At 41.6% G+C, this 27,223-nt stretch overlaps 1 protein-coding gene and 1 pseudogene across 6 annotated transcripts in view; both read left to right on the forward strand.

Annotated features, from left to right (window-relative positions):
- Nucleotides 1-23,012, forward strand: part of Etfbkmt (electron transfer flavoprotein subunit beta lysine methyltransferase) — a 65,097-nt gene extending 42,085 nt beyond the window's left edge. For all 6 annotated transcript variants that reach the window (XM_087657869.1, XM_087657872.1, XM_087657868.1 and 3 more), the window contains 2 exons: nt 21,590-21,680; nt 21,766-23,012. In XM_087657869.1, the coding sequence (XP_087513995.1) occupies nt 21,590-21,680; nt 21,766-21,808 (134 nt within the window). In that variant the 3' untranslated portion in view covers nt 21,809-23,012. The remainder of the gene's footprint in view (nt 1-21,589; nt 21,681-21,765) is intronic.
- Nucleotides 21,902-22,985, forward strand: LOC147995163 (glyceraldehyde-3-phosphate dehydrogenase pseudogene; annotated as a pseudogene).
- Nucleotides 23,013-27,223: the final 4,211 nt, after the last annotated feature.

The following is a 27,223-nucleotide window of genomic DNA, read 5'->3' on the forward strand; positions in this document are numbered from 1 at the left end:
TAGCACTGGGGCTCGACACGGTCCTCATGCAGGAGGGATGTGAAGAGCCCCGGACAGCAAAAATATACAGTTTATATAGACCTTACAAGGTCACAGCTATATCAGCACAGCTATTTCGTTACCAAGGATATCTAACTTGGCAGATGTCCCCCCCACCCCCCCCCCCCGTAGTTCCCAGAACGACACAATCTATACCATCTGTTCTTATGGCCGGCAGACTTCCTGGAAAGTGGATGGGAATGTACTTTCTGTACTTTCTGGTCTATAGTCTAGCGTCTAGCTAAGCAGAGGCCAACTTAAAGTTTTTCACACTTAAGAGATGGCTGCACTGATGTCAAACGGGGATCTTTCATTGCAATGAGGAATCCCATGAGGAAAATCAAGTGTCTAGACAGATACAGGCACCACCGACGTCAAACACACGGTTTACAGGACGGCAGTAGTTATCTCCACTGAGTATACCTGAAGCAAGAGCTAAACTGTGCAGTTTTGCATGATTTCAGGAATGAGACATGTTAGGGCTTGCTCCTTTAAACATGACTGTAGCCATTTTGTATTTAGTCTCCATTTTGTGCATAAGGTGAAATTAAGTTCAGGTTCTCAGATTGCGCTTTGTAGAAGTAATAATTCGTAGCTGACATGATATTCTCCATAACTTTATGGTTGTATTGCTCATGCTCTGTTATCTCAATATTCTGGAAAACCCCTAACCACTACCTTACTTACCTCAATTAGTACAAATAAGGTTAAATGTCAGCTGATAATATTTTGTCTAGTTAGCCACAAGGGAATATCGCTCCTCCCTTATCATCTGTACTTGGTTTTCCTATAAAAAGCCTGCCCTGAGCGTCACAGTCTAGCTTCTGAGTCCTTTCATTCAGTAAGTTTTCATCATATCTGAGATCAGTGTTTCAGTGGTCAGTGTGTGGCTATTCCTAGACCCACAACAGGACATACTCACTATAATCCCGCTAAATTGAAAATCTGTGGCCTGTTTTTCAGACAAGAATGCTAGGGTCTGAGAATTTGGGAATAATCCGCTATGAAAACCAAGTTCAAGCCAACAAAAGTTTCTTTATTCATAAAACTAATATATCAGGGAAGATAGCTGGGTTCAGAATCCATACAGTGTCAGTAGTGGAGGGCAGAGAAGGACAGAGCAACCTTTGAAAGCAAAAACAAAACAAAACACCCACAAATTAGGTGGGGTACAGTCAAGAATAGAGGAAACCAATTGGGTACGTACATCGTATGTTTCCAACTGGTTTCACACCTGGCACCTTAAGAAGTGCATTAGTATCCATCCAGTAACTCAGATGGCTTTCCTGATAACTTGGCCTGGATTAAGACCAGCCAATCAGAACTTCTTGAGCAGCTTCTGGGCTTCAGTCCTGTATCGTTCTAACCAACAAAGGATGGGTAGGTAGAGACATCTCTACCTCAGTTCATATGGGGAACCTGGGGCCAGAAGCAATTTCTGGAAATTCAGTTGTCTCTTTTACTTTTTCTTTTTTCAAGAGCACAAATCTACTTTTATTTATTTATTCTTTGTTAGTTTAAATCTGGGATGGGTACAGCATCATAGCATCACACCAATTCTGGGTCCGATGGCCTTTGAAGGAAGGTTGCTTCGGAATTTGGCACGAACCATGCCACTGTTTCCATGGGCCCGAGATACTTTTCCCAAGATCACTCTGGTTTTGTTTGGTTTGCCTCCAGGAGTCACTGTATTGTTTTTGCTTTGTGAACATAGGCACACCTCTTGCCTAAGTAGAACTCAGTTTCATCTCGGGCATAAACACCTTCAATTTTAAGAAGAGCTGTGCACTCTCTTTGGTTCTGGAGGCCTTGCTTGTAGCCAGCAAAAATGGCCTTGCACCACAGCCTTCCAGACATTCTTGTTTTTTTTTAGGAGTCCTCTTCCCAGCAGGCCTCCAAAGGTGCCAAGATGGTGGAAAGAGCAAGTTGTTTCTTAGAATTTAGTTTAATACAAAATGGAGACTATGTACAAGATGGAGTCCCTGTAGCTAAGGAGACCTTCAGCAAGAACATTCTGTACAACACATAAAGACGGTAAGAATGTCATTGTAGAGGAGACTGGGTCTTCAAAAAGGATCATGAAGGGGCCTGGCTAACCCTACGTAGGATTCTCTCTTTATGGCTCTGCTATAGAAAACTCGTGACTTTTAAATGCTGTTTTTCAAGACTTTAGTCAACTAAGCCACGGACGGAGGGTAAAAATCGCCATTTTACCAAAAGCAATCTACAGATTCAATGCAATCCCCATCAAAATTCCAATCCAATTCTTCATAGAGTTAGACAGAACAATTTGCAAATTCATCTGGATTAACAAAAAACCCAGGATAGCTAAAAGTATCCTCAACAATAAAAGGACTTCCGGGGGAATCACTATCCCTGAACTCAAGCAGTATTACAGAGCAATAGTGATAAAAACTGCATGGTATTGGTACAGAGACAGACAGATAGACCAATGGAATAGAATTGAAGACCCAGAAATGAACCCACATACCTATGGTCACCTGATTTTTGACAAAGGAGCCAAGACCATCCAATGGAAAAAAGATAGGATTTTCAGCAAATGGTGCTGGTTCAACTGGAGGTCAGCATGTAGAAGAATGCAGATCGATCCATGCTTATCACCCTGTACAAAGCTTTATTCCAAGTGGATCAAGGACCTCCATATCAAACCAGATACACTCAATCTAATAAAAGAAAAAGTGAGGAAGAATCTCGAACACATGGGCACTGGAGAAAACTTCCTAAACAAAACACCAATGGCTTATGCTCTAAGATCAAGAATTGACAAATGGGATTTCATAAAACTACAAAGCTTCTGTAAGGCAAAGGACACTGTTGTTGGGACAAAATGACAACCAACATATTGGGAAAAGATCTTTACCAATCTTACAACTGACAGAGGACTCATATCCAAAATACACAAATAACTCATGAAGTTAGCCTGCAGGGAGACAAATAACCCTATTAAAAATGGGGTTCAGGGGGTGGGGACTTAGCTCAGTGGTAGAGCACTTGCCTAGCAAGTGCAAGGCCCTGGTTCAGTCCTCAGCTCCAAAAAAAAAAAAAAAAAAAAAAAATAGGGTTCAGAGCTAAACAAAGAATTGACAGCTGAGGAATGCCGAATGGCTGAGAAACACCTAAAGAAATGTTCAACATCTTTAGTCATAAGGGAAATGCAAATCAAAACAACCCTGAGATTCCACCTCACACCAGTCAGAACAGCTAAGATCAAAAACTCCAGTGACAGCAAATGCTGGCGAGGATGTGGAGAAAGAGGAACACTCTTCCATTGTTGGTGGGATTTCAGAGTGGTACAACCATTCTGGAAATCAGTCTGGAGGTTCCTCAGAAAATTGGACAGTGAACTACCTGAGGACCCAGCTATACCTCTCTTTGGCATATACCCAAAAGATGCCCCAACATACAACAAAGAGACATGTTCATAGCAGCCTTATTTATAATAGCCAGAAGCTGGAAAGAACCCAGATGCCCTTCAACAGAGGAATGGATACAGAAAATGTGGTACATCTACACAATGGAAAATTACTCAGCTATCAAAAACAATGCCTTTATGAAATTTATAGGCAAATGGATGGAACCTGGAAAATATCATCCTGAGTGAGGTAACCCAATCACAGAAAAACACACATGGTATGCACTCATTGATAAGTGGCTATTAGCCCAAATGCTTGAATTACCTTAGATGCATAGAACACATGAAACTCAAGACGGATGATCAAAATGCAGATGCTTCACTCCTTCTTTAAAAGGGGAACAAGAATACCCTTGGGAGAGGATAGGAAGGCAAAGTTTAGGACAGAGACTGAAGGAACACCCATTCAGAGCCTGCCCCACATGTGGCCCATACATATACAGCCACCAAACTAGGTAAGATGGATGAAGCAAAGAAGTGCAGGCCGACAGGAGCCAGATGTAGATCTCTCCCAAGAGACACAGCCAGAATACAGCAAATACAGAGGCGAATGCCAGCAGCAAACCACTGAACTGAGAACAGGACCCCCGTTGAAGGATTCAGAGAAAGGACTGGAAGAGCTTGAAGGGGCTCGAGACCCCATATGAACAACAATGCCAACCAACCAGAGCTTCCAGGGACTAAGCCACTACCCAAAGACTATACATGGACTGACCCTGGGCTCCAACCTCATAGGTAGCAATGAATATCCTAGTAAGGGCACCAGTGGAAGGGGAAGCCCTTGGTCCTGCTATGACTGAACCCCCAGTGAATGGGGTTGTTGGGGGGAGGGCGGCAATGGGGAACACCCATATAGAAGGGGAGGAGGAGGGTTTAGGGGGATATTGGCCTGGAAACTGGGAAAGGGAATAACAATTGAAATGTAAATAAGAAATACCCAATTTAATAAAGATGGAGAAAAAAAATGCTGTTTTTCTTTCTTTTTTCCCCCCGTACACTAATTTATTGGTTCTGTATCTTAGCTTCCTTTGTAATGCTTTGAATCTTGAGACCAGTTACAGCCATCTCTTCAGAATTCTACTCAGTACACACTTTATTTATTTTTGCGATAGTGAGGTTTGAATTCAGGGAAAAACCACACACCGACAACTTTATTTAATAGTGAGGGCACAGCACTGGTTTGGGTAATGGGGGTTCAGTGATCCATACTTTCATTAGACAAGAAAAAGCATCATTAGAATTAGTCCCCAGAGGAGCGAATTCAATGGAATGCCAGTGTCAACTAACCTGGACCCTGGGAGTTCCCAGAGACTAAGCCACCAACCAAAGAGTACACATGGTATACCTTCAGCCACAAAGATTGGTTCCTTATTGGTGAGAAGACTAAGCCAGGCGACTCTGGGACAGGCTCCAAACTAGCAGTTTGAGAGACTAGACCTAGTTCTGTTTCCCAGAACTGGGCAAGTCTGGACAAAGCCTGTGCAAGTCAGTCACAGGAAGAGCCACAGCCCTGCATGCAGCCAATCATCAGCTGCCTCATCTTCTGGCTTTAGGCAAAAACAACAGTCAGGATGAGTCAGCAACAGTTTCTAGGCTCCTCCGGGAAAGTCCCTGGAGCCCTAGCCAATCCCAGAAACACCCAAACCCCTAGAAAAAGAGCAAACCAATCAGAGTAAAGGTCACCTACTCCTCCCTGGAATTCCCCTAATCAGCTTTAAATTGAGCCCGTGAAGCTCAAATCTTTTGTCTTCCATCCTGGTACATGGTAGACTCCCGCATGCTTGCTTTCTGCAGAATAAGTGCTCTTTGCTTTTGAGACTGGGGTGATGGCACCCGCGCTGCCATGGTACGGAGAACCAGGCATACATAGGCTTAGGGGATTCAACAAAAAAACCAGACTCAGGTTATTTGTGCTATGAGAATGCCGAAGCTTTACTGAGGTTCACAGAATATATACCCCAATCCACCAAGTGGAAAAACCCAGGAAGCACAGGGGAAAAACAAGTTTAAGCCCTCAGGATAAAAACCGGAACAAAAAAACAGGAACTGACTCAACAGAGTTACCTCCCGTGGGCCAAACAGAAAAGGCCAAGATGTTCCTTTGTTAAGAACAGAAGTTTCCACATGCATCAGCAAGACTCAGCAAGGGAGCAAACACTGAGGAAGCCCAGGAGGGTCCAACACTGGAGTATGGTACTTCATCGAATTGTGGGCCCTTTCACTGGCACATGGGCAAGGGACTCATTTTGAAACTATTTACATGTAGAGTAAGTTTTGATGGGGATTTCTGGGAAAGAAACTTCTATAAATTTGTTGAAGCTGGAATTTAGTTTTCCTGATTCTGGATGTATACACCCTTATAATGGGTACCCAAACAAAGCAGAAGGAGCCTGGACTCCGGCAGACCTTTTTATTTGGGAAAGCACTTCTATTTAGTCTCTCACTGAGAAGTGAACAGTGCTCAAGGACATAGCTAGATATCCAATATCGTAGTCGATAATAATAGTGGAACTATCATTTTTGAAGCATGTTACTGCTAAACATAGTAAATCTTTGCATGATCTCATGAATTCTTAAATGATTCTAGGATATAATGCTATTTTATAGCTGATCGCTAAACACTTTCCTAATGGGAAGATCTGGTGGAATCTCCAGGCCACACTTTTCTATTCTATTGTGTACACATCAGACATGCTTAAGTATATGCAAGATCAGCAATATAATCTGGGAAGCTCGTTTCGTTTTTTAAAATGATATTGAATCCAGGCATGGTTGATGCTTGCCTTTAATATCTCATCAGAAAGCAGTGCAGGCAGATTGGAGTTTCTGATTTTTTTTTTTTTCATTTGAGACAGGGTTTCTCTGTGTAACCTTGGCTGTCCTGGAACTCACTTTATAGACCAGGCTGTCCTTGAACTCACAGAGATCCACTTGCCTCTGCCTGCCGAGTACTGAGATGTGTTGCCACCACCTGGTTTCAAGGAAATATTTTCAATAGCACTTCAAGAAAATATCTCAGAAGTGGTTATCAAATTGAACAACACATTTATAGTTTAGATGGCAATTGACAATTTAGATCGTATAAAAACAGGTTGCCCGTCTTTCAGCATGAAAAACAAGAGGTCCTGTTTCTTGTGGTTTATCTCTAATTTCCTATTAGTGGAAGGGTTAGGAAGTCCATGGTATTCATCGTTTATCTTGGAATGTAAAGTTATTAGTAATATTCTAGAGTATAGTAAGTGACTTGTGGTCAGGACTAGGGTCCTTAAACAGAGTCAATTTTCCTTTCTTTTCTCTGCTTGGCCCATATTGTTATAGTTTTTTTTCTACCTTTGACCCTCCTCTGTTTCCTACAAGTGGAGCAATGTGAAGACAACTTTATTGCAGTGTGGGGTGCAATGATAAGATTAAGCAATTCTGACCCAACCCTGAGATGGTTCCAGGAAAGGGCGTTAGGACCCAAGGGAGAGTTTCATGTTCCCAGTCTCAGGACGATTTCCCAGAAACGACTCTGACAAAACACTTCTCAGAAAAACTTTAAAATGTACTGGCCAAAGGCCATATGGACCCTCTGGGGAATGAAGGCACTCCCCCAGGATGATCCAATGTTGGCCCAGCCAATCAGCCAAGAGGTCAGCCTAGCTACCCATCACCACGTGCATAGTTGCTCTTAGTGTAATCTTTCCTCTTTTTAAAAAATGTATAAAATCTGCTTGTAAGTTAGAATAGGAGTCCCTTCTGGTCTTTTGCTTGAGAAGCAGTGGGACAGGTGCAGGTAGGGGTAGTGAAAATGAATATGAATATATATATATACATTCAGTGAAATCTAATATTATATATAATAAGTATATTTGCTGATATAAATATTTAAACTCTGTTTATTTGATTTTAAACACGGTCTCACTGTATATAGCCTGTGAATTCTGCAAACCAGAGCAAGTTAGCCTTGAACTCACAGAGATCTGCCTGCTTCTGCCTCCCAAGTGTTAGGATTAAAGATGTGAACCACCATGCTTAGCAAAACTTTTTTTTTTTTTCAAGACAGGGTTTCTCTGTGTAACCCTCGTTGTCCTGGAAATTGCTCTATAGACCAGGTTAGCCTCGAACTCAGATAGCAATTTGCCTGTCTCCCAGGTGCTGGGATTAAAGGTGTACATCACCACACTCATCCCAGAACTATTTTTTTAATCAAAAAAAATTTTTTTTTACTTATTCGCTTTGTATCCCGCTCACTGCCCCCTTCCTGGTCACCCCCTCCCACAATCCTTCCTCACCCCTTCGTCCCTTCTCCTCTTAGCTGTGGGGTATTGGCTATCCCCCAACTCTGGCACTTCTAATCTCTGCAAGGCTAGGAACTGCGTCTCCCACTGAGGATAGACAAGGCAGCCCAGGTAGAAAATCGTATCCCATTTACATGCGACAGCTTTGGGATAGCTCCCATTCCACTTGTTCAGACCCACATAAAGACCAAGCTGCACATCTGCTAATATGTGTGAGGAGGCCTAGGGACAGCCCATGTATGTTCTTTGGTTGGTGTTTCAGATTCTGAAAGCCCCCAAGAGTCCAGGTTTGTTCCTGTGGAGTTACTATTCTCTTCTGGGCCCGTTATCCTTCCTCCATTCTTCCATAGGCGTCCTCAAGCTCTAGCCACTGTTTGGCTGTGGGTGTCTGTATCTGTCTGAGTCAGCTGCTAGGTCATCTCAAAACTTTCAACTCTTTTTTTTTAAAGATTTATTTATTTATATTCACACTGACACTTTCTTCAGACACACCAGAAGAGGGCATCTGATCCCATTACGGATGGTTGTGAGCCACCATGTGGTTGCTGGGAATTGAACTCAGGACCTCTGGAGAGCAGTCAGTGCTCTTAACCGCTGAGCCATCTCTCCAGCCCAAAACTTTTAACTCTTAAAACAAACAAACAAACATAAAAAAGAACCAAATAAAAAAGTTTATTATTCTAGGTAGGTTATATAAGATTAGCAAAATTACTTTTTCTAAAGTATTCTGTCAATTCATAGTATAAATCATGATGCATGTGGACATGTAAATATAAGAATTATAAATAAACAGAATAATTATGTCCATTTTATGTGTATGTACTCACAGGAACAGAAGGAGAAACATCCAGACATAATGGCTTAGCCCGTAATCTCAGTGCTTAGGAGGCTGAGGCAGAGGGATCGCCATGAGTTGAGGCAACAAAGAGAGTTCTGGAACATCTTTGGCTACAGTGTGAGAATCTACCTCAAGAGTCTGAAGAAGAGGCTGATGAGATGGCCCAGTGGTTAAGAGCACTGACTGAGGTCTCAAGCGTGGTTTCTAGCTCCCTCACAGTGCCTCACAACAACGCATAATTCCAGTCCCAGGGGATTTGACACCCTCCTCTGACCTTCTTGGGCACAGACTTGCATTCGGGCAAAACACCATATACAAAAATAAAAATTAGAAAAAAATTAATCCAAAAATAGGGAAAAAAAGAAACTGTATTCTACTCACTATTTTTGGATGATTTTGCAACCCACAGTAAAAATTGCCAACAAACATAAAGGACCAACTTTAACCTATCAGTAGAGACAAAGACATTGAAATCTCAAGAGAAATTGACTATTTGGAGACTGACCCAGTGACTTGTGATGTTGTTTAAACAGGCATGTCCAACCTTACTCATTTAAAATTTTGTTTTTTACATTTACAATGTGTGTGTGTGTGTGTGTGTGTGTGTGTGTGTGTGTGTGTGTGTGTGTGCTCTTGTTGTAAAGGTCAAAGGATAACTTGCAGGACTTGGATCTTTCCTTCCACCATGTATTTCAGGGATCAAACTCATGTTGTTTGACTCAGTGAAAAACACTTTTACCCACTGAGCCATCTGTCCAGCTGGTGTTTAACTTTTTTGACCTTGCAATGTGACTGCAAATGTGTTGAACCACATTAATAGTTATCTTGGGATGCATGCCACGGGTTGGATGTGCCTAAAGGCTAACTCCTAATGAACCATGGAACCTTACCACGGTTAGGACTCCAAGACAGGATTTCCCAAATGGCAGAGTGATGCTGATGGCAATTTTTTGGGCAATGTCTCCTGATCCTGAAAGACCCTCACTCGAGTCTCAGGATAGCGCACCCCAGGAAACACGAGAGACCGGCTTGATGTAAAAGCAAGAGGCAGTTTAATGACGAAGCTCCAGGCCAACTCGTGTCTCACGCAGAGACAGAGGAGTTGACCCTGAAGCTCAGAAATCAGGGGTTTATATAGGAAAAGTTAGGGAGTTTGGCGAGGTTACACATAATTGGCTGATTCAAGCAGTGGTGGGCTAATTTTGGCGCTCGATTACATCAGCAAGTAGTACGTGTAATTTAACATTCCAGCGACGTGGTAGGGCAGTTTATTTTGGTCAGCAGGCGGTCAAGTTAACCTCAGAGGGGTTGGGAGGAAGGGGAGAGTGGGCGATTCCAGATGGTCCACGGCCTTGTGGAGATTGTTTATCCTTTATGGTCAGCTATTTTCTCTGATGACTTGGCAGCCTTATTTCAGGCTTGTCCAGGAATGTTCAGGCCTACCTCTTTCTGTTTCTTTCCATTTTCTACTTGACTATAGATTTTGTGCTTTTTAATTACAGGTACTTAAATTTTACTCCTTCAATCCCAACAGTTGGCATTCGAATGCTCTGACCACAACAGGTACATCTCCAGAGTCCCCAAGGTAACCACCTGGCCATTCCATGTACAATCCTATTTGCCTCTGTACAGCCCAAAAAACTTTCCCATCTAGGCTGCTATTCTCTACTCTCCAAGGCAGTTTGACAGTTTTTCATTAAAGCTGCTATTTCTTATCAATGGAGTTTGACTATATTTGGTGGTTTCTAGGTGTGCCTACTTATACCTACAAATGGCCAATACCAGTTTGGTTTGGTTTGGTTTCTTTGTTTTGAGAAAGAATTTTTCCGTGTATCCCTGATTGTCCTGGAACTCTAGAGATCTGCCACAAGTGGTCAATCTTAAAAACAACTGGTGCTATAAAACTTTACTGCTCAACAAGAGAATGAGATGCTTCCTTATCCATGTAGATAAGGATCCAACATAAACTTCACATAAAATAGAAACAAACAATTTTCCACACTGTTGTAAAAAAGAACCTATTTCCTCATGTGTGTGAATCTGACCAAGCCAGCTCAGTCAGTCAACAGGCTCTCCAGCACAGGGGGGAGGATTAAAAAGAAAAAAATTAGGCCACATTGTAGCATGACCCCAGACAGTTCTGAGGCTGAGGCAGATTTATTTGTTCCCAATCTGCTTTTGTACCATGCAAATTATAAGGCCAGTTCTAGTTTAAGGGGACAAGTGAGACAATAAACACAAATAGTCAAGGAAAAAGCAAGGCAATAAACAAAGTCCTGTGATCACTGTTTCTAGGGGCTTATCAGGAAGACTGAGGTATCTGAGCCTACTTCCCTGTCCTAGCCCAAAGTCACAATCTTGCCTGAAGCCTACTTCTTCGTTCTACCCTAAAATCAGATTCCTCTGTGAGCTTACTTCCCTGTCCTGGCCCAATGTCAAATTCCTGCCTAGAGAAGCCTACTTCCTTGTCCTGGCTCAATGTCAAAATTCTGCCAACTGGCCCCAAAAGCTCTCCACATGAATCCTTCTGAAAACTTGCCTGGTGACTCAATGATTTGCTTTATAGCATATTTTCTTCTAGTCTTATTGTACCTATTATGTCTAGTAAATACTGCCAGCCATCAGTATTCCTGGCATTGTACTACCATATTGAAATTTGATGTCCTAGTCTGTTCCTTCTAATTGAAAGACCACGGGGTGGGGAAGACCCCCACTCAAATCTCGAGATGACGCAACCCCCAAGAACTCACGAGAAACCAGTCTTGATGTAATAAACAAGAGGTGTATTTGAGGAACCAGAGCTCTGGGGACGACACGTATCTCACACTGAAGAAATTAAAATAAAAACTTCATAAAAACTACAAAAGAACAGTAGACAAAGAGACAAGACAAACCGGGCCTGAGATATGCCCGGACAAGCCTGAAAACAAGGTCATGGGATTGTTCCAGGAACTAGCTAGCCACTACCAAACTCCCTGCTCTACAAATAGAGATAAGACGCTCTCCTACATTATGAACATTCCAGCCCGCACGTACTGCTTGCTGATATGACCTTGTACCCATTTCCCTTGCTGATGTATGAATTAACCAATCAAGTATAACCACGCCAAATCCCCTTGCCTTCCCCTATAAAAATCCTTAAATTTCAAGTCTTGGGGTCAACTCCTCTGTCTCCTGTGTGAGATACGAGCCGTCCCAGAGCTCTGATAATAAACTGCCTTGTGTGCTTTACATCAAGAACCGGTCTCTCGAGTTTCTTGGGGGGAGTACAATCCTGCGACTAGAGTGGGGTCTCCTGAGAGGGGGTCCTACAACACAGGAGACAGAGGAGTCGACCCCGAGCCCAATTAGGGGAAGGGATTTATAGCAAAAATTACATAGGTAGTTGGCAACAGTCACACAAAGCAATTTCTTTGGTTTGTAACTTGGGCTCAGTTCTACTCTAGGCCACCCTGTTTCTGGGGCAATCTGACCCTAATTCTCATTTTTCTCAGGACTGTTGAGTCCGGCCTTATTGAGGCCAGATGGTTTGTGGTGGCTATAGCCAGGCTACATCCCTAAAACATGTTATGTTATTCTTTGCTGTGAGGTGCACTTGTCCTCACAGCAGGGTCAGTGGGGGATAGTTTAAAATCTTTATTCTTTCACTAATAATCTCATATTTGAGGATAACACATATACTTTGTCTTATTTAGGGTTTCACTGCTGTGAATAGATACCATGACCAAGGCAATTCTTTAAAAAGACAACATTTAGTTGAGGCTGGCTTACAGATTCAGAGGTTCAGTCCAGTATCATAAAGGCAAGAACATGGCATCATTCAGGCATTCATGGTGCAGGCAGAGCTGAGAGTTCTATATCTTCATTTGAAGGCTGTTAGCAGAATACTGACCTTTAGGCAGCTAGGAATAGTTTCTTAAAGCCCACACCCACAGTGACAAACCTACTCCCATGACGCCACACCTCCAAATGGTGCCACTCCCTGAGATAAACATATATAAACCATCACATACTTGAAAAACTGCTTAATAGTTATTTAAATGGGAGAGCAACCAGTGTTCTTTTTTTATTGGATTTTTAAAATTTACATTTCAAATGTTATCCCCAAACTCCCATACCCCCCTTTCTTTTCTTGTGAGGTCCCATCTGAACCTCTTGAATGAGACTCAAAGAGGCAGTGATTGGTGCAAAAGCAAGAGGAGTTTAATCATTCTGACATGTTGGGGTTGACCCATTTCAAGGGGAGATGACCCCTGAGCAGATTTTAACAGGGGGTTATATACCTTGCAAACAACTGGGGCAGAATTTGTAATATTTGAATAATAATTTTTAATATTATTTGAATAATAGTAATTAGGCAGGGTACTATGCGCATTTGTTGGATCAAAACAGCATTCAGATCAGACTCAGTATACTGTTCAAGACTTTCCCAATGGGGTGTTGGTTGGAAGCCAAAGGTATTGTGTGATGGTTTGGCTTGAGCTTTTCCAGGAAGTAAACCATCTTTTTTCTTCCTAGAAGGGAGGGGTCCTTGTGCTCAGAGGTTTGTGTTGGGAATTTTCCCACTGGCCCCAGATTGGCCCCAACTTTGGTTCTTTCACTAAGAGGGTTTTGCCCTACCTATCCACCCGCAACCAGTGTTCTTAATGATGAACTATCATCTCCAGTCACCAGTTACATATATAAAACCCCATGGTATGTATATTTTGTGAGATCTGAATTGAACCTCTTGAATGAGACTCACGGAGACAGTGATGAATGCAAGAGCAAGAGGAGTTTAATTCCAATACGTCAGGGTCCTCCCACTTCAAGGAGAGATGACCCCGCGCAGACTCTGATAGGGAGTTATATACCTTGCAAACAACTGGTAACTAGGCAGGGTATTATTGATGGGGCAAAGTGACCTCCAGCTGATTCATGATCAGTGGACTGTTCTGGACTTTCCAGGGGGGATGGTTGGAAGTTACAGGTGGCTTTGTTTGACAGTTTGGTTTGCAGTTGCTCGGGGAATTAACTACTCCCTGGAAGGGATGGGTCTTTGTGCTTGGAGGTTTGCAGTGGAACTTTCCCACTGGCCTTAGATTGACCCCAACTCTGGTTCTTTCATTTTCATGGACTGTTTCTTTATTTGCCAGCTTTATTTATCTTAATGCCTATAGTTGTATCTTTTTGAATAGCTGTTTCCTTGGTGATTAAAAGTGTGGTGTTCCACAAGTTGTGTGTTCCAGTCTAGGGAACCATAACAACTATCATGGCTGCCGTACTTATGTTTTTTCCAAAAGAAGGCTCCATTTTGACCATGACAACTAAAGATGACCCATCTACATCCATGCCTACAGCCAATTCTGAACTCTTTACAATAATCTTTTAGTCATGGTAGATATACTCAGGGCTCATGACAACTAGTGCCTGAGTGTGACTGGCTGTGTAAACAGTACTTACCTTAATCTACAAATAGCAATCTTGGAACCCTTCCTCATAGGAACTGCTGACTTGATGCTACCAGCCTAGGCTCCAGTAATCTTTTTTTTTTTTTTTTTTTTTTTTTTTTGTTCTTTTTTTCGGAGCTGGGGACCGAACCCAGGGCCTTGCGCTTCCTAGGTAAGCGCTCTACCACTGAGCTAAATCCCCAGCCCCGGCTCCAGTAATCTTAATCTGAGTATTTTATTGCCTATTTATGGTTTTAGTATCAGGCAGAGAGAATTAAATTATTAACATGAGCAGGTTACTCCTGGTGTCACAAATCCTAGGCTGTAAATGTCTCTTTTCCTTCCTCTGATGTAGGGTTGAGATGAGAACTCTATCCAAACTGTTTGAATACACAGTTTGTGCTGAATCCAGAGCATTTCTTTCTCAGTTCTAAATATCCCTAGTCCTAGGCCTGGAAGCTTCTATCCTCTTATACAATATAATCTTCTAAGCTTGTTGACATCTGGGAACTGCTGCACAATCCACTCAGACAGTGATATCAGTTAAATAGGGCTGGTCTATTGAATGCACACCCCAAGACTGATCGATCAGGGCCATAGCTCAGACTCAGGAACTGAAAAATTAAGGCCTTGAACATTTTCCAGGACTAGTTTACATAGGGAAAGAACCATGATGAATTCATAAGTGGGTGCAGGGAAGGCTGCAGAGTGGTCAGCACTTTTCCAAGTAATTTTAATAATTAAGACATAAAACAGTTCAGGTTGACCTCTATTCTTATGGGTCCTGAGTAAAGGCTACAGTTGTGGAATTTTCAATAATACAATAATAAGCCTTAGAGTATACAGTCAACTTGACCTTGGCCTGAGCCAAACTATTTTTCTGTGTTTACAGTCAAGCTGTTTTTATGTCAGCAATATGGGATGGCTGGCAGGCATGAAACAAAAGAGTTTCAATTAAGCTAGCAGGCTTCATCAAGCTGACTGATTCGATCTGGCTTCTTTCCACTTCTGCCTGAATTGCTTTGCTTGATCTCATACTAACTTTGGCAGTTTGTTCTAGTCTTCTGGCTACTTCTCATCTTCTGGTTTGTTCTGTCTTCATCTGTGTCTAACTTTTTCTTTCTGCAACCTGTCTCTGTAAAAACTACCATATGCATATACCAGTACCTTTTCTGTCTCTGTCTCTGTCTCTGTCTCTGTCTCTGTCTCTGTCTCTCTCTCTCTCTCTCTCTCTCTCTTTTTTTTTAAGATTTATTTATTTTAGGCTGGAGAGATGGCTCAGAGGTTAAGAGCACTGACTATTCTTCCGGAGGTCATGAGTTCAATTCCCAGCAACCATATGGTGGCTCACAGCCATTTGTAATGGGATCCAATGCTTTCTTCTGGTGTGTCTGAAGATAGCTACAGTGTATGTGAAAGGAAAAAGTTTAAAATTGCCCCCTAGACAAAAGTTGAAGCCAAAAGAAAGAAAAATATTCAGGCCCTGGAACTGCCCATTCCAGGAACTAGCTGACCACAGAAAGAATAATTGCACCAGCTGGTTCAGCCACTTTGTTCCAGAAACTAGCTAACCATAACAGCAGCTGACCATAATAGCAGGAACTGGTTAACCATAAAGTTAGACTAAAAATCTTAAAGAACAATCATGAGAAACAGAAGGTTCTTCCTTGTGATTCAGTATGTTTTTTTCCTTTAAATACCCCTTCTTCCAACCATTCGAGGTTGAACTCCTCTACCCCTGAGCCATCTCTCTAGCCCTTATCTTCAATCTTTATGTACCAATTTTACACGATCTCAACATAGTAACTCAAAATTAAGAGACAGATCTTGGGATTCGCAAGATGGCACTGCCTGTGGGTTGTTGTGGTTTGCCCTGAAGTTATCTGTATTTTGCTGCTAATTCCACTGCCCCAAGGACAGCTGCTTAGTCACATACTCAGGAATCAGGTGACTTCACCAGAACATTCTCCCCATTGAACTTGTAAAGTACAGGTGAGGGGCAGGTACAGGATTGAAGGAGGCCTGTCATTGGAGGAGAAGGAAGGATGGGCGGGAGAGAAGTCTGAAGGAAGAGGAGGAGACCAGAACAGAAAAGAGACAGGAGGGAGAGAGAAAGGGGGAGAAGTAGTGGCAGGACAATATGGCAGGTGACGTTGAGATTCTGCTCTGTGTATTTACAGGTTGTTATCAATGTTCCTAAGGGATGGTTGTTACTGGGTTTTGTATGTTTAAGTGGGCAATTATATTTTATCAATTGGATCTAAGATTATTGTGTTGTGTGTTCTTTTATGTGACAGTTTGAGTGTAGGAAAGTGTGTGGTGGCAGGAGACTCTGGGCCGCCGAGGAACTGGGATATCTTTCTGTCAAGATATCTAGCAGATATCTTGGGGCACTGTGGTGCTGGATCCAGCAGGATAAAAGACAACTATATTCCTTTATTTTTTTTATATTTTACAACAACAGTGGGTAAAGACAAGTGCTAAGCAAGCCTGGTGACTTGAATTTGATCCTTGGAATAATTGTAAAGAAGAGAAATGAAACCACCCAGTTGTTTTCTGATCTCTACATATACACTGTGGAACGAACGACTCTCTCTCTCTCTCTCTCTCTCTCCCTCTCTCTCTCTCTCACACACACACACACATACACACACATACCCACACTCACTCACAAAACAGAGTGGTTTCCCAGCCAGCTCTTGTAGATAAAAATTTGCTTCATGTAAATGCTGACTAGAAATATATTACTTTGTTCTTTAATTATCCTTAGAAAAGCATATAGAGAAAATAATTCTAAGAGATATCATATGGAAGTGTAGTGTTACCATTTCTTAAATATATGAAGTATGAAATCATGAGCTGGCAAGATGGTTCATCAAGTAATGGTGCTTGCCAATAAGTTAAAAAATTCTATCTTCATTGTAGAAGGAGAGAACTAAGTCCCACAACTTGTCCTCTGACTTCTATGCTTGTGTTGTGTGCATATGCACACATATTCACACAAAATATATAAACTCAAAACAATAAAAAATTAGAAACAGTTGGTGGTGTTGGTTGTGCACACCTCTAATCCAATCATTCCAGAGCCAGAAGCAGGTGGATCTCTGAGTTCAAGGCCAGCCTGGTCTACAGAGCAAGTTTAAAGACAGCCAGGGATACCAAGAGAAACTCTGCCTTGAAATTAAATAAGAAAAATTTAAGAAGCAAATAAAAAGCCAGAAAAATCTGAATCTAATGGAATAGATTCTAAGGAAATATCAGACAAACACAAGTTGAAAGACATGCTACAATATAGTAATAATAGTGCTAATGACAAAAACAACAACAACAACAACAACAACAACAACAACAACAATGTCACACAAGATAAATAATAGAAAAGGAGCCATTCTAGATTAAGGGAAATTAAAATGATACAAGATCTAAATAGATTGGATTCTAACCCAGTGCAGCTGTTTTAGAAATGATGTCAGGTGGTATATATGTGTTATAGTTAGGGAGGATTAAATAGGACTACCAACTATTTCTATATCTTTCAAAAATAGAATCTGTTCTTTCATATTTGTCCCCTTTTGGGGTGTAGGGGTACTTTAAACAGTCTTACTCTGTATCTCTGGCTGATCTAAAATTTACCATATCTTGAAACTAGACTTGAATTCCTCCTGCTTAGTCCCGTGAGTCCTGGGAATATAGGTATTAGTTACCCAACAACCATTTCTTGAATCTTGGGCCAGTCTTATGACTTACTTTGACCAATAAACTGTAGAAGTGATGATACATGACCTCCATACAGAGAAACTGGGTTTTTTTCCTAACACCCACATGGTGGTTAATAACAACCCATAACTCCAGTTTCCATGGAATCCAACATTCACTTCTGACCTTTAAGGACACTAGGTATACACATAGTGCACATATAGATACACATAGGCAAAACACACATACACATAAGATAAAATAAATAAATCTTTAAAAACATAATTAAAAAATTAAAAGTAGAAAGAGAGAGGGAGAAATAAAGAAGGTAGAAGGAAGGAGAAAAGTAGAGACAGAAAAGGGAGGGAGTGCCACGAACCACCCCAGTCAGATATGGGGGTCCCTAGGAGTCCTTGAAGGCTAGGTGGATAAGGATTCGGAGGTGACAAACAGACACAAACACAGAGGAGATTTGGATCTAAGTGTATGTTGCAGCTCTCAAGCAAGGATTTTTAGACATAATGAAACAGGTATTAAAAATCTTAGAAGATGTGTTTAGTGTAGCAATCATGGATAGGATTGATAACATCATTGTCATTTGGCACAGTAAAGCGCAAAATCATCCAAGACTAATGGTATATCTCCAAGAACAAGGTAATAAATTTTTATGGTCAGTTATTGTTTTACATCTACTACCTAATTTTTATGAATCTCCAAGGTATAAATGTAAACTATTTTAATTCTTTTTTTAATTTAAGGCTTTCTTTATCATACACCAAAGCCCACTTCTGATGACACACATATAGCCATATAAAATTTTATTGTTGGGTAAGGTTTTTATTATAATACTACTTTGTAATTTTTTAAAATGATTTATGAAGTAAAGCGCAGATAAGGTCATGGCTGCTGACCCCATCTTAAGGGATTTTTCTGGCTTAAAATCTCAGCCTAGGCTATCAGGAACATCTCGTAAACGTGGAAAGGGAACAGGAGAAGATAAAAACAGATAAATTGCCACGAGAACTACAGCTCAATATATTGTTCTGCCCTAGAGTTCTACAACCCATTCCAGGAGGCCTCCATCCTTTGAAGTTTTCACCTTAGTCTATGGAACTTGTCACATAGATTCTACTAGGCTTGATGTGGCAAGGGAGGAAGGAACAAAGGAAGGAAGGGAGGGAAGAAGGAGGGAGGGAGGAAGAGAGGGAAGGAGGGAGGAGAAAGGAAAGGAAAGGGCAGAGGTGATGACACATGCCTCTGGCTTATCCATGGGCTGGCTTAGTTCCAGTATGTGGAAGGCAGAGGCAGGTGGATCTCTGTGAGTTCAAGCAAAGTTCGGTCTACATAGCAAGTTCCATGCATGCCATCTAGTACTCTATAGTAAGACCCTGACCTCAAAACACTATCATCATCATTATTATTAGTAGCATTAGTACCACCACAACCACCACCACCACCACCACCACCACCACCACCACCACCACCACCACCACCATCATCATCACTATAATTTAAAAAATGAAAGGAAGGAGGGAAAAGAAGAAAGAAATTAAAGAACATCTGATGAGTCAACATTCATCTACATGATGACACACAGCCATTTGTAACTCCAATTTCAGGAGATTCAATTCTTTCCTCTGTCAACCTTGGGCATCAGGCATACAGTAGTCTAAAGGAGAATATATTTTTCTTTGAGGATAGGCTTTATTGTATTTAGCATCATTATATTATAACACAGTCTCAGACAGTGGTAAGCCCCTAGATCTTGGCACAACTGATTCTATGGCGGAAGTGCCATTCAGGCTGCAAAACTCAGCACATAGACAATTCTACTGGCCAAAAATGAAAACAAAGACCTAATCCATCAAAGAGTTTTTGCCTCAGTAGCTCTGCTTCTGGCTAACTGTTCTTGTTAATCCAAGTATGTCAACCCAGAACATGTGTTTTGTGCTTAAAAGCGCATGCTGAGCAAGTGTCAGTGTTACACCAGGATCCCAAGCACCCAATGTAGTCGTGGGCTGGCTAGTAAGGACTTCCTATTGGCTTAAAGCCATGTTTAAGCAGTTTGCTCTCATGAAAACTCCTCAGCAGCACACATAATATAGTTCGATTGGGAGGGAATACAAAGAGAAACAGTGTGGTAAAGTGTTACTATTGCTCAGCCAGTGAAAAAAGTACACCAGGGGATGTTCTATTTTTCTAGCAACTTTACTCTAGTTTTGAAAGACCAGCGGGGTGGGGAAGACCCCCACTCAAATCTCGAGACAATGCAACTCCCCAAGAACTCATGAGGAACCGGTCTTGATGTAATGAACAAGAGGTGTATTTGAGGAACCAGAGCTCTGGGGACGACACGGATCTCACACAGGAGACAGAGGAGTCGACCCCGAGCCTAATTAGGGGAAGGTATTTATAGGGAAAATTACATAGGCAGTTGGCAACAGTCACACAAAGCAATTTCATTGGTTTGTTCACATTGGCACACATGATCTAACTTGGGCTCAGTTCAAATCTAGGCCACCCTGCTTCTGGGGCAAGCTGACCCTAGTTCTTGTTTTTCTCAGGATGGTTATTCTACGGCCAGGCTATTTCCCCAAAACATGTTATGTTATTCTTTGCTGGGAGGTGCACTTGTCCTCACAGCAGGGTCAGTGGGATAGTTTAAAATCTTTATTCTTTCAGTTTAACATTTTTTTCCACCCCAGGTGTGGTAATATTGTAAGAAATGTTGGATAATCAATGTATCTTGTAAAACGGTTTTTAAAAAAGTGCTTACCCCTTCTCTCTTACTGCTGAACACTTAGATTCCCAGTCTTATTTACTTAATTCAATGACTTCTAAAGAGATTTAATCAATTCTATAAAACAATAGCATGACTAGTTTCCTTTACTAAAGGAATGTTAAGCCAGATGTGACCATCCTGAAATGATTACCAGCCCCCATTCTTTCAAGTAATTTTGTTGATCAGGTATAGAGCATGAGGTTGAACCTTAGACAAAGAGAAACAACCAAGCTCCAACCAAGCTCCTCCTGCATGAAGAACAAAGGTGATTCTACCTAGTGTGTGTGTGACTTCACTTCTGTGGCTTGAAAATCTCATCAGAAGTGTAGTTTGCCTTTCTGAGGTGACTTAATCAAGTGATGATCTCTTTCTCTGTGACTCTGAGAATATTTCTTGCAATGCCCACCTGTAATCCCAGCATACCTATAATCTAAGGAGGTAGAGGAAGCAGTATCAGAAGCACACACACACACACACACACACACACACACACACACACACACACACACACACACACAATGAATACATATATTCACCAAACAACTGTGTTTGGCAGCAACACCAAACACAGCTTAGTGATACTGTTGATACAGCCTGTGAAGACCCCTGAGAAATTCTTCTTAGCTGCCTGCAGTGGGATTTTTGACATAATATCACAGAAAAGACTTGCAGGGAATAAAAATGAGGCCAAGTCAGTGACTTTATTGATCAGGGGAAAGGATGAGTAGATGCACTCGAGAGTCAGGTACAGGCTGGAACAAACTTTAATGATGAAGTGCATAGTTTAGGACTTTTGGAGCAATATTGTTTGAAGGAGTCAATCTATAACTAAAGTTGACTGAGCCCCTCCCACCAGTGTATTGGTTTCCTCATTTCATTCCTGAAACTTGGTACAAATGAAATTATATTTTTTTTTTGTTGTTTTGAGTCAGTATTTCAATATGAAATACTAGGCTAGCCTCAAACTTGCAGGGATTCTATTGCCTCTGTCTCCCAAATATTATGTTTATAAGTATTTATTGAAAAAGTCAAACTTAATGAGTGTTAACTCAAAATGCCTTAGACTCAACAGCAATAGTTTCTTTTCCATAGGACTCTGGTTCAGTTTCCAGAAACTTCATGATGGCTCCAATTTCATGCGATCTGACATCTTCTGGCCTCCTCCAGGAGCAGCAGACTTGAGGTACACATGCATACCAGCAGACAAAACATTCATGCATATATAATAAGAATAAATAAATCTCACTCTCCACTCCTCTCTGTTCCAGAAACAGCCGCATCTTCTTGTGCAGTGCCGGCCTTGTCCCATAGACAAGATGGTGAAGGTTAGTGTAAAAGGATTTGGCCCGATTGGGTGCCTGGTTACCAGGGCTGCCTTCTCCTCTGCATCTGGCAAAGTGGACAATGTTGCCATCAATGACCCCTTCTTTAACCTCAACTACATGGTCTACAAGTTCCAGTATGACTACCTATGCGCCCATCATCGTCTTCCAGGAACGAGATCCCATTAACATCAAATGGGGTGATGCTGGGGCTGAGAATGTCATGGAGTCTACTGGCATCTTCACCACCATGAAGAAGGCTGGGGCTCACTTGAAGGGTGAGGCCAAAAGGGTCATCATCTCTGCCCCTTTGGCGATGCCCCCATGTTTGTGATGGGTGTGAACTAAAAGAAATATGACAACTCCCTCAAGATTGTCAGCAATGCATCCTACACCACCAACTGTTTAGCCCCTGGCCAAGGTCATCCATGATAACTTTGGCATCATGGAAGGGCTCATGACCACAGTCCATGCCATCACTGCCACTCAGAAGACTGTGGATGGACCCTTTGCAAAGCTGTGGTGTAATGGCTGTAGGGCTGCCCAGAACATCATCCCTGCATCCACTGGTGCTGCCAAGGCTGTGGGCAAGGTTATCCCAGAGCTGAACAGGAAGCTCACTGGCATGGCCTTCCATGTTCCTACCCCCAGTGTATCTGTTGTGGATCTGACATGTCGCCTGGAGAAACCTGCTAAGTATGTTGACATCAAGAAGGTGGTGAAGCAGGCATCTGAGGGCCCACTAAAGTGTATCCTGGGCAACACTGAGGACCAGGATGTCTCCTGCGACTTCAATAGCAACTTCCACTTTTCCACCTTTGATGCTGGGGGCTGGCATTGCTCTCAATGACAACTTTGTAAAGCTCATTTCCTGGTATGACAATGAATATGGCTACAGCAACAGTAGTGGACCTCATGGCCTACATGACCTCCAAGGAGTAAGAAACCCTGGACCACCCACCCCAGCCCAGCAAGGATACCGAGAGCAAGAGACAGGCCCTCAGTTGCTGAGGAGTCCCCATCCCAACTCAGCCCCCAACACTGAGCATCTCCCTCACAATTCCATCCCAGACCCCCATAATAACAGGAGGGACCTAGGGAGTGCTCCCTTCTCTTTAATACCATCAATAAAGTTCACTGCACCCCCTCCCCCCGAAAAAGAATAAATAAATCTTATTTATTTAGGAATTAAAGTTGTTTGATTTTGTTTGTTTTGTTTTTGTTTTTGAGACAGGGTCTCAGTATATAGCTCTGGCCATCCTGGAATTCACTATGTAGACCAGGCTAGCCTCAAACTCAAGAGATCCAATCTGCTTCTGCCTCTGCCTAGGCTGAGATTAAGGGTGTGTACCACTTGCTCAGCTGATTAAAACTCTTTACATGAAAATTTTTCTGTATTTATTTATTTGTTTTGCTTTCATGTGTACTTCTGTACCATATGTATGCCTGGTGCCCAGGGATCCCAAAAGACAACATTAGATTTCTGAAAGTTAGAGTTACAAATGGTTGTTAGCTGCCATGTGTGTTGGTCCTCTGGAAGAATAGTTGGTGCTCTTAACTGCTCAACCATCTCTCCAGCTCTGTGACAATTCCTTGTTGCTAGCTTCACTCAACCCTTCCTCTTCCCAAACGACATGACCATACATAAACCCCAGCCCCTACATAGACAGAGCAGATATTGTCCTTAGATCACAGCCCATCTCTGTCCATGAAGTAAATAAATTTATTTAATTTTGCTATCTTGATGTAATACCTATATAATATTCCTAATATAAATACCTAATGTAAGATTCTCACTTTCCAGCTAACATAAGAATCTGACTGGTTCCTGGTTGCTTCCTTCCTTCCTTCCTTCCTTCCTTCCTTCCTTCCTTCTTTAATTGCAAGGAATAGGTTGAAAATGGGGTGCAGGTATTGCTATGGAGTTTCAGACCAGAAAGACTCTCTGAACACTACTGAATTGACACACAGCACTTTCATTAGAATCAGGACTAAAACCTTAACTGAAGCTGGGAGGTATGTTTTTTTTCGGCAAAGCCCACAATTACACAATTATTTCACTTCTTCAGATGTAAGATAACAAGCAAATAGCATTAAGCAAGTTTACAGAAGCCAGAATAAGCAGTTAGCTAACCATTTTCAACATTTATACATTCCTGCAAAAGGTCAAAGGGGCTTTAAGTAGTCAGTATTTCCTGGAATAGTTTAACAGGCTTAACTTCTTAGAATTGTCTTTTTTTTTTTTTTTTTTTGGTTCTTTTTTTCGGAGCTGGGGACCGAACCCAGGGCCTTGCGCTTCCTAGGTAAGTGCTCTACCACTGAGCTAAATCCCCAGCCCTTCTTAGAATTGTCTTAACAGACTCAAGTTAGAGGTCAGCCTCAAGTTTCTAAGATGGTGGCTTTGGTCAAAATGGAGTTACTTTAGATTGCTACAACACACAGAGCAGAAAATAAGAAATGTAACCCTTGTTGGAGTCTGGGAATTACCATACAAAGTACTCAGACACTGATCTCAGTCAAACAAATATGGTTTATTGACTGCCATACCCAAGACTGATTGATCAGGCTCAGGAACTGAACTGTGATATTAAGATCCTAGAGGGCCTCTTAGGCTTAAAATCTACAAACATCTGTGCCAAGTTATTCCACCAATCAGGATTTGGGGATAGGGGATTTTCTTAGGAATGTGGTTGTTTTGTATACTTATTCTGTTCTCATTGGTTGGGTTATTCTACTGTGGCAGGGGACTTGCCTTGTCTAACATTAATGTCTTAACTTGTCGACCAGGATATCAATTCCCCACAACCATTTCTCTTTCTGCCAAGCAGGATGTCAGTTCCCATGGAGGTCTTGGAAACAAAATTTTACTCAACCCCTGCTCAAAATGGAAGACTTATTTCAAATAGTTTCATTTTTTTTCTTTTTTCTTTTCTTTTTTTTTCGGAGCTGGGGACCGAACCCAGGGCCTTGCGCTTCCTAGGCAAGCGCTCTACCACTGAGCTAAATCCCCAACCCCATAGTTTCATTTTTTAACATTTATTTATTTATTTGTTTGTTTGTTTATTTGTTTCATGTGAGTACACTGTAGCTGCCTTCAGACACACCATAAGATGGCATTGGATCTCATTACAGATTGTTGTGAGCCACCATGTGGTTGCTGGGAATTTAACTCAGGACCTCTGGATGAACAGTCAGTGCTCTTAACTGCAGAACCATAGCAGCCCTCAAATAGTTTCTTATATTGGTGCAGGTGTCTCTCCTATGTTGGGGTCCATCCCAGGAGCAGCTTACAAAAGCAAATACTATAAAGGCTCATGCATAGGTGCAGGAAATGCTGTTGAGGGGTTGGTTTAGGTCCAAGCTTATTGTGGGTTAAGTATACAAAGCAGTTCTACTGACTTTTATCATGTTTGGTTTCTAAGGGCCCAGAAAATAACATATTCTTGTAATTAACTTGGGCATAAGAAAGTTTCCTAGTGCACCCAGTGAGAGGCAGCCTAAGAGTCTGGTGGATACTTTCAGCTACAAGGAAAATCTTCAGAAGGAAGAGGACACCAGTAGGTCAAAGAAAAGAGACAAGATGTGAAGGTTTGGAAGCGGCTGAGAGGAATGTGGGTGGCCTATAGGATGAGGAGGAAAGGTGGGAGATTAAAGAGCAAAAGTATTTAAGGATGAGGTTAGAGATAGTGAAACGAATGTCATACGTGATGTGAGAACCTATTTTGTAGAGGTCACAGTGAAGCTAAGCAGATTCAGATTCCACGGTCTCCAGTTACCTTGCATTTACATCTGCTTCCTTCTGTGTATGTGTGTTAGCATCACAGAATGTGTTGACAAATGTAAAAATGCCTAAAATAATGCCTGCTTAAGAAGCACTCAGGCTGTAGTCAATGGATGCGCATATATAAACAACCTAACAAGTTTAATAAATGGTTACTGTTAAAGAAAGAAAACTAAAGGATGGCAGACCATTAACAAGTAGTTGGTAGGAGAAAGGTAATAATAACACCTACCAGGGGAGGGGAGGGAAAACTCTGAAAATTACATATCTAATGTTTACACCTCTAAACAGTGTTATACAAAGGAAAGAGAGAATGGAGTTGAAGTTTTCAGGCCTCCTGTGAAAAGAGTATGGGTTAAAGTGGCCTGGAAGGGTGTCTGTAGCAGATAAGCACTTTGACACCACCCTGTAAGGCGTACTAAGTATTGAAGTGAGAAAGAGGAAGAATTTGTTAAACTCATAAAAGAATTAGAGACACTGCTGAATGCCATAGTACAACATAGAGAACAGACTTCTCTCCTGTGTGCGCCTTCATATTCCCTTGCAGAGCAGGAAGGGAGTGTAGGGATGGTATGTGATAAGCGACAGGAACTGGGTGAAGGGGGAACGTTAATACCATGATTTTCTGTTACTCAGAACACAGGAAGGACAGTACTAGAGGAATCTCTCTAATTGTAACTCTGCTTTAATCACCTCACACATCTGGAAAACAAAAATGCAAAGATTATTTATGTAAATAAAAGAATCTTAAACACTCCTGCAAGAAAAAAAAAAGAAAGTTTCCTAGTAATAGCAGAGACATATAAGAAAATTTCCTTATTAGGAAGAGCATAAAATGGCTAGATAGGCAACAGTTACTTGGTCCTTATTATTCTACCAAGTCCTTAACAATCATCATCCTCATTGTTATTCTGAGAGAAGTTCTCAGTATAAAGACAGTCTGTGGTGAAAACAAAATGAAGAGAAATGGAAAGGAAAAGGAGGTATGTAAAATACCGAGTAAGAAGTAAAGGTTTTTATTTGTCCAACTACACATTTGGTTATTTACTGATAAGAACAACTGAAACCACTTTGCAGAAGGTGGAAATTTTTTTTGAGCTGATGTTTTGAGATACGTATTCTGGTGTTTATTATCTCAGATATATGTGCAAAAAATTTTAAACTATCTCTGGCACACAGAGGGTTATTATATATTTGATTCAAGCAAATTCGAGCTTCCCTGCAGAGTAAGAAAGCTGCAAAAAAAAAAAAAAAAAAAAGAGTTCTGTGAACCTTCAGGTGTACAGACATGTAAATTACACTAGGAAGAGAAATAACCTTGGGACAAAATTATGATCAAGAGAAAGATTCCGGGGTTGGGGATTTAGCTCAGCGGTAGAGCGCTTGCCTAGCGAGCGCAAGGCTCTGGGTTCGGTCCCCAGCTCCGGAAAAAAAGAAAAAAAAAAAAAAAAAAAAAAAAAAGAGAAAGATTCCTTCTAGGTTAGGAATGAGACCACTGGGGTTGGGGATTTAGCTCAGTGGTAGAGCGCTTGCCTAGGAAGCGCAAGGCTCTGGGTTCGAAGAACCAAAAAAAAAAAAAAAAAAAAAAAAAGGAATGAGACCACTAATCTCAGTAACTAAACT

The sequence above is a fragment of the Rattus norvegicus genome, chromosome 4, assembly GCF_021556685.1.
Source record: "Rattus norvegicus strain SHRSP/BbbUtx chromosome 4, alternate assembly SHRSP_T2T, whole genome shotgun sequence".
Taxonomy (NCBI): Eukaryota; Metazoa; Chordata; class Mammalia; order Rodentia; family Muridae; genus Rattus; species Rattus norvegicus.